This window comes from Hyalella azteca, unplaced genomic scaffold (genome assembly GCF_000764305.2).
Source record: "Hyalella azteca isolate HAZT.00-mixed unplaced genomic scaffold, Hazt_2.0.2 contig7959, whole genome shotgun sequence".
NCBI lineage: Eukaryota > Metazoa > Arthropoda > Malacostraca > Amphipoda > Hyalellidae > Hyalella > Hyalella azteca.
In genome coordinates this window covers 67302-75113 of record NW_025938066.1, presented here as the reverse complement: position 1 = coordinate 75113, position 7812 = coordinate 67302, and the positions used below count along the sequence as shown (strand labels likewise).

Below are 7812 nucleotides of genomic sequence, written 5' to 3'. Positions count from 1 at the left end.
CGATGAGTCACCGGGGAACGACGCGAAAGCACTCGCCTTCGCTAGCAAGCACTGAAACCAAAGCGTGCATGTCCTGTGTGTAGTAGTCCTTGTAATATACATATAAAATAAATCTAACATAATGCATTGAAAATTCGTTGTTATTTGTAGCGCATCTAGTTCGAGACGGTAAATAATTAAGGCTCGTTTTAGCTGGTGATTTTCATGTAATTGATCGCGACAATTAGATTCCACGAGGGATAAAATGAAACACTTTTACAATAAAATCAAAAGGTGTAAAATTAAGGCTAATAATGTGAACAAAATAACTGTTACATAATACATGTAAATAAATTCAAAACTAAACATTTATCCCTATGTAAACATCCCTCTTAACTCTTAAGTTAGGTAGGCGCCTGATTGCACGACTAGTGAAATTTCCCTCACAATGAGCTCGCCTGCGTTCGATGTCAACAAACTCGGTCTTTATGCAAATGCATCTAACAAACGATTTATCGGTTAAACCCACATTCCTAACATTTTTGATACCTGCACCTTAACTTGCAATGAAATTCATAACTTAAATAATGTATTGATTCACCTTCAAATTGCGTTCTGTTGTGGCAACTCAGCAAAGATGTAGACTTTCAGTGCAAAAGTCGTACGCTTGAATTCCAAGGCTACAGTCGTCATATTTTCCCGTGTCATCAATAATGTGAAGTTAATCGTGTTGCCAATTGAATTGAATTTGTTCACTTCTAATTTTCTTAGAACGAGCAAATCCGATGAAATCTTCTGTAAGTATATCGATGAGTAGGGCAACGTGGGGCAGCGCGCCCCCCACTTTTTTTAAACTAAATTTTTGATGAAGTTTTAATTGATACGAGGTGGTTCTTTGTTTTGTCTTCATCTATAGTAATGGAAAAAAACTTTATTTAGCGGCAAAAAAATTTTTATATGGACTAAAACAGTTATTCGCAAAGAACTTAATAACGCAATCATTTAGCAAAACGTAAATCCGTACACTTCATCACAGTGAAACTGTCGACCGGCGGTAGAGAACACGGACCAATATCTGCCATACTTAGCGAGAAACCCGCTATGGGCCCGTGACCCGCAGTGGGCTCGCTGTCCCATGTTACCCTATATAAAATGTTCACTATATGAGTGTACTGTCTATGAAATCGTTGACAGGTCATATTTTTTATTGACAGTTATAAACGATATAATTGGGCGATATATATTTCGCGCGCAGCGGCTCTGACTGAAACTAGCTCCTGACTCCGCTATAATACTCGTATTTACCTCGGCCGGTATTCCACTATAATAAAAATTGCATTTAAAGTCAATGGCTTGCAATTAAATCAGCCTGATATAATACTCGTCCATTTACACAAACTGGTTATTGTATTATATGTTCTACACAGTCCAGGGATCGTCGTAAAAGCTTAAACTGCAGAATTTTAATATTTATTTAAAATATTTGTTTGGCTCATCGGCATGACACAGACGATGCATACTAAATGGAGGAGAAGAACGCTTTAAACTGGATAAATGCCCATTCATATCCGGAAATAAAGGCAAGAATTATTCATGGTAAATCCATAGCAATGAATTCACAGCCCTCGAGAAGAGGTACGAAACCGAAGCAAAATATCTTCTGTGTGAGCAGTTGTTCTGATATGTGGTCATTGAGCTTTAAATGATGACTGTGTCTCTAAAGCTTCAGCTGCGACATGTGACTCATGGCTGCTAAAATAAACACAACAAAACATACTATCTGCAAAACTATCAAACTATTTGGTTGGAAAACAATCGTGCACAGGGGCCATGATAGTTCGTTGACACACGTGTCAAATAAAGTAATGACGCTACATGTTATTATCGAAACATTATTGACTCAAGGTTCATTATGCAGCATGTCAATGTACAAAAATCACATTAAGAATGACTAGAATCGTTCATCAACCGCCATCATTAATCAAGTTGAAAACTATCAACGGTCCAAATAAATAGGTGTTGCTATCATAGAGATTACAGTATTAAATTATTAACTTTAGACTCGGCTGAATGTAATTTTTAGATAACACGGTACAGTGAATGCATTATATATATTCGTGGTTTGAATGCTGCTTGGTATTTAAAATTGCATTTTTTGAATCTCTCATCATCGTAAAAACGGGAATCACATATTTCAAGGATGAAACACATTAATAAGAGGTATTAACATACTAAAATTTCATTATTCAGGACTTAGTTTCTATTGGACAATTACATTCAGCCATAACATGATGACTTTGACTGACCTCAATAGTTAGGATTTAAATTAAACCACATGAAATTAATGTAGTTTTTCATAAAGCAAATTATTATGAAGAATTAATAAGCAGAGAAAACATCACGTAAATTCGCTATATCATTGAAATGGATTTAAAAACTAGCTACATCATCAACTCAAAACTAAAAAATGTTGGTACGAATGTACGATCAGCATTAAAAATCAAAATTTACACGTAACAAATTAAAACCTAGATAACAAAAAACCGACACCGCAATAACGAAACTTATTTTCTTTAATTTTTAAACTGATGATGGAGCTGGTTTCCGAAACGTTATCAATGAATATATCTATGGTGAATTCACTTTGCGTTTTAAGGCGTTGTGATTTAATCACAACTTGGTATTGTGATTTAAGGCGACTAATGATAGGAGAACTTAAAATAATCGTGGTTACGCATGCCTTTATCTGACAAAACGATGGCGTCAGTTGTAAAAGGCGTTTTCGTCATTGCCGGCTCTCATCTCACGCTCTTTAGATAGGCGACGGTAGATAGGCGTGTAGAGGGAACAACGAGGTCTGCTACTTATGACGAACGAAATCGTCATCTGTAAGGCACATCCGACATGCGCTGCAGACATTCCGTCGTGAAATAAGGAGGCACCAGCAGACAGACATCCGGTACGTCCTGCAACGCTGCAGCATCAGCCGGTGCACACAGTAGCCATAAATTTGGGTGTCGTCTGCGAACATATGTGGATTCAAACTATGTGAATTGATTATGTGCAATACGTCGACAGTATATAAAAATATAACTCAGTACTCACTACAGTGAGTGACAGAGAGCGCATTTCCTCGTCGACGAAAACCTGAAGTCACGGACGGACAGACAGACGGACGGACAGACGGACATGGCGAGCACAATAGAGCATTTTTTCATAAATGAGAAAATGCGCTAAAAAGAGAGTATCGGGCCGAGAACTGATCTCTGGGGTACGCCGCATGTGACCAACGGTGGAGAAGAAGAAGCCATCCCTTGTCAAATACATTGAAAACTATTGCTGAGATAGGACTCGAACCATTGCAGCGTTGTGCCGCGCAGGCCGAATGATACGTCAAGTTTGTGCCATAATGTGACGTCGACTGTGTCAAACGCGGCCCACAGTCCGAGTAAATCTAGTGCTGAAATGTCGCTGCGGTCTACTGTTCGCAGAATGTCTGAAAGCACCTTCAGCACGGCGGTTTCCGTCGAGTGAAGATGACGCTATGCAGACTGGAGGCAATTCGCGAGACCGGTCTGCTGAAGATAGTTGTTCAGCTGTGGGGCCACAACTCGTTCAAGGTGTTTCGACAAAATTGACAGGTTGGAAATTGGCCGATATGATTTGGGATCGAATGCGTCGAGTCTGTTTTTTTTTCAATGCAGGCATAATGTAACCTGATTTAATGTTCATCGGAACAATACCGTCAGTGAGGCAGCGATTGAAAAGTTAGAGCAGGAAAGATGCCTGGCTTGCGACATTCTTCTTAGCCAATATATAACAGGGCTAAATATCTCTGAAATTAACGTACTTTCCAATATCACTATTCATATTTCGGAGCAAGAAAATTTTCTTTTATCCAGGAGTGTGGGAGAAATGATTCCTTAACTATAGTCTCTATAGATCGCCTTGGACATAAATCACGTTGATCCAAAACGATGTAACAAACATTTGTAAACTTTTCATGAATGTTAGGAAATATTTTTTCCGCCTGAAATGTAATGATGACTCTCGATTTCTATCAAATTGCAGAAATATTTAAGTCTCAATGCAAACTTGTTGAAATTAATTTTCAACAAGTTAGTTTCGCTTAAGAGGAGTTCATTGATGTTAATATCATTTGAGCACTTGCCAGTAATGATCATCTTGAACGAAATTATTCCATTTATCGATTCGAAAATTTCTCTAATGGACAATGACTGCTGTGTGCTTCATGTTTTCCTTTAGAAACAAATGTCATTCGACGTACAAATATGGCTTCTGTTCAACAACTCTCCTTCCTTTCATTCCAGTTATCATTTCATTCTTAGGCCCTAACGACGTCTCTCCAATATTTCTCTGTCGCAAGTACATGTTCGTGAAACTTACTTCAAGTTACAGACAGCGATGTGTCTCGCGAAACTAAATGCATCGCATCTCTGTTATTTAAATGTAGCTATTGAGTTCTTGGGTCTTGCATGTTTACGTTCCTGATGAGTACTGTAGGTAATAAATTTATTTAATTACCTAATGATTTGAATGGGCGTTGCACATGGAGAGATTTGGGCAACAGACTACCCAACATTTTATCCACAACAAAATGGCCAATCAAAACAACAGTCATGCACATAATGTATTGTAAATTATTTCACCCAAGCTGTATAAAAATTCATTGTTGAAGTGCTCAGAAACTTTTTCAACCTTTCAGAAGAAGTAAAAAAAAAGTGCAGAGGTTCCAGGGACAATAACAAGTCACTAAGTTTGAAGTGCAAGGAATGCTAAAAACATTTCTGATTATATTGAAGTTTACTGTATAATGATTTGTCATACGCTTATTTATACTTATATTCAAGCCACATTATATTGAACCACTCGAATTCTACTAATTTCAAGTGCATCAAATATAAATTTATTGATACAAAATATATTGGTACAAAGTGAAATGTTTCACTGCTTCAGAAGTGTTTCAATTTCACTTTTGTATATAATAATAATTATTTTAATAATTTTAAGAAGTGTTTAATTGAATTTATAATATCACAAATTACAATGAACTTCCCACTAGACATTTTTTACTGCACGTGGATTCATAGACTGGAGAAAGTGGTTCTCTAATTATTATTGTGCACCTGTTGCGAACACTTCAAAGCCGCCAATCAGATGGAGGAATGAGGACAAGATTGCGCAGGTCACCCAGTGTACTGGTCCGTCGCCGTGGCGATGCAAGCGGCCTTCGCCAGGAACTGTTTGTGCGGTAGTTCATTATATAAAAAATATGTCCAGGGCATAAGTTGTGCTTCAGTTGTGGTAGATAGAAGTGAAATAATGCTTAGATTCGTGGAAAAACTTCACAGGTTATCATATGTCACAGTGGCATCAGAAAAGGGGATTACCAGATCAAAGAAACTTGCTGGATAGTCTGAAATTTCGACACGTATTTTCACAGGAACTAAGAATGATTTGCATAAGTTCCCACATACTCGTAAACTAAATTATCACTCGTCTTCTAAGTTAACATTTGACATAAATTCAGTGCAAAATAACCTTAATTTATTGTCCAGGCACGAAAAACTTACGGCATAGTTCTTGATGGTAGTGCCACATTTTTTCGCAGCGAAGTTGTACTGAGCAACTTTGCAGGTAGGGTCGCTAGTGGCGTAAGTCTTGTACTGGGCTAAGATCTTCGTGGCGTTGATGGAGCCATTAGCGTTCAACTAGAAATGAATGAGTGCTGTATTCACATTTACAAGGATTGTAACTTCATAATATATTTTAATAAAATGATGAAAAGGCACTTTATCAATATTTCCTGACTTACGTAACCAAGTTTTCCCGCTACACATTTCATGAAGGGAGCTGCGCCAACTTCGCACTTGAGATCGCCGACAGCGAAGTTGTAGCCCCCGCAGCCAGAATTACCTGCAGAACATGTAAATTACTACTTATTGTTTTCGATCTCTCATGAATTTACGTTGGTTTCACTCACTATTTCAGGATACGTCTTTAGATAGCACCAGCATTTAAAAATAAAAAGTCCAGAACCGAGTTTTGGAAACAAAAAATATCAGTTGGGTGAATTGCCCAGAGTAGCGCAATGTAGAAATTTTCAGATCAACCAATTTATAGTAATAACTTTTGCCATATCTAACCTCCGATGGCAGTCAAGGCGGCAAGTCCCGCTGGATCCGACATGCAGGCGCTGAAGGCAGAATTCAGGTCTGCGTTGTGCAATTTGCTGTTGAGGGCCGTTGCACACGCATTGGCACTGGGGTAAAGAAATTAATACGAATAAGTACACCAGGTGAGTAACTTCAAAAGATCATTTCCCATTTTAGTTATGAAAACGAGTAATATCCATAGCTCTAAATGCAACCTTTTCAGCATTGCGTTGTAGTGGCAGTACAAAATTATAGAGCACAAACCAATACATACAATAATTTAAGATAAAGGTGAACAGGAGAGAGCACAGCGTCCAAATGCAATTGCTGAGTTCACTTACCCATCAACACCGGAGTAGGCAAAGGTTGCCGTGAGAAGAAGGACAAGACCGACAGATTTCAATTTCATCATGGTGGTAGTCGTAAAGGCTTAAGCGGTAAGAGGCCAAGGCAAAACGAGTCGTCAACGAAAGGCTGTTGGAAGACCTGTGACTTGGTACGAAACATGGCCTGACTTTATAGCTTCATGATATTATTGAAACAGTTGGTTTTATTTGTCCATCACGTGCATGCAGCTGTCTGCCAGAGATCATCCGTCACCACAGCCAGTGGCATCTAGCTCCACAATCGAATGTTGAAATTTAAATTTTACTGTTAGGAAAATTCAAATTTTCTGGTTGAAAAAATAAAAAACATTTAAAATAAAGTGGAAATATAACCGAAGATGATAGAATTATGTTTAATTTTTTTCATGCAAAGTTATTTTCTAGAAAAACCTCATTTTGTGTTATAACAGCATTTTTTTAATTAAACGTGTGAGTCTACCTGATACCAAGAGCATATATACTCCGTGCTCAGCGTTAATTCAGGTGAAGTGGCGATCGAAGCTCTTAAACGGATGTTCCATATTTGCGAAGACCTCAAAGTTGATAATGTGAGTGATGACTTTAAATCGCATATGATCACAATCTGAGTGTTAAGCTGAACTTGCACCTCGACATGATCGTTCTAAATTGTACGATGTCAGAGAGTTGTGTCAATGTTATCTTTATAATTAATGAGCTACCCTGTGGCTCGATTCTACATTACAATATTCATCCTAGTGTGACGGAATACATGTTTGGATATTTTTTAGGAGTACTGTTGATCACGTGTTTTTGATAATGTTCTTTTGTTAGATTAGTGACTCAATGTGATTGCATATCTTTTTGTGACTAAAATATGGACAGGAAAAGGACAGAAATTTAATAGAGAATGTTCAAGGACGTGCAACAAGGATAATTCCAGGCTTGAAGGGCAAGTCCTATGAAGAAAGATTGAAGATTATGAAGCTTCCAAGCCTCAGTTATCGACGTCTGCGTGGGGACCTCATTGAAGTATACAAGTATACAGTGTATACTCATGGTCTATACAAGGTCCCTGAAGGGTTACTAGAATTTGAAACAAGAACCAACACCAGGGGCCACGGCTATAAGCTAAAAAAATGGCGCTGCAACTTCTCCACGCGACAAAATTTCTTCTCGCTTCGAATCACCGACATGTGGAACAGCCTCCCCGATGACATCGTTGGCGCTCCAAGTATGAACGCGTTCAAGAACAGACTAGATAAAGCTATGGAAAAATATATGTTCAGATTTGAAATGCCTAGCTCCTTATC

At 38.1% G+C, this 7812-nt stretch overlaps 1 protein-coding gene across 1 annotated transcript; it reads right to left on the bottom strand.

The window, feature by feature from the left end:
* Positions 1-4614: 4614 nt before the first annotated feature.
* LOC108667794 lies at positions 4615-6652 on the bottom strand. The gene is made up of 5 exons (XM_018154864.2): positions 6497-6652; positions 6147-6262; positions 5816-5916; positions 5574-5711; positions 4615-5240 (listed from the first exon to the last, which is right to left on the bottom strand). The coding sequence occupies exons 1-5, from the start codon at positions 6565-6567 to the stop codon at positions 5187-5189; spliced, it is 480 nt and encodes a 159-aa protein (XP_018010353.1). The 5' UTR covers positions 6568-6652; the 3' UTR covers positions 4615-5186.
* Positions 6653-7812: the final 1160 nt, after the last annotated feature.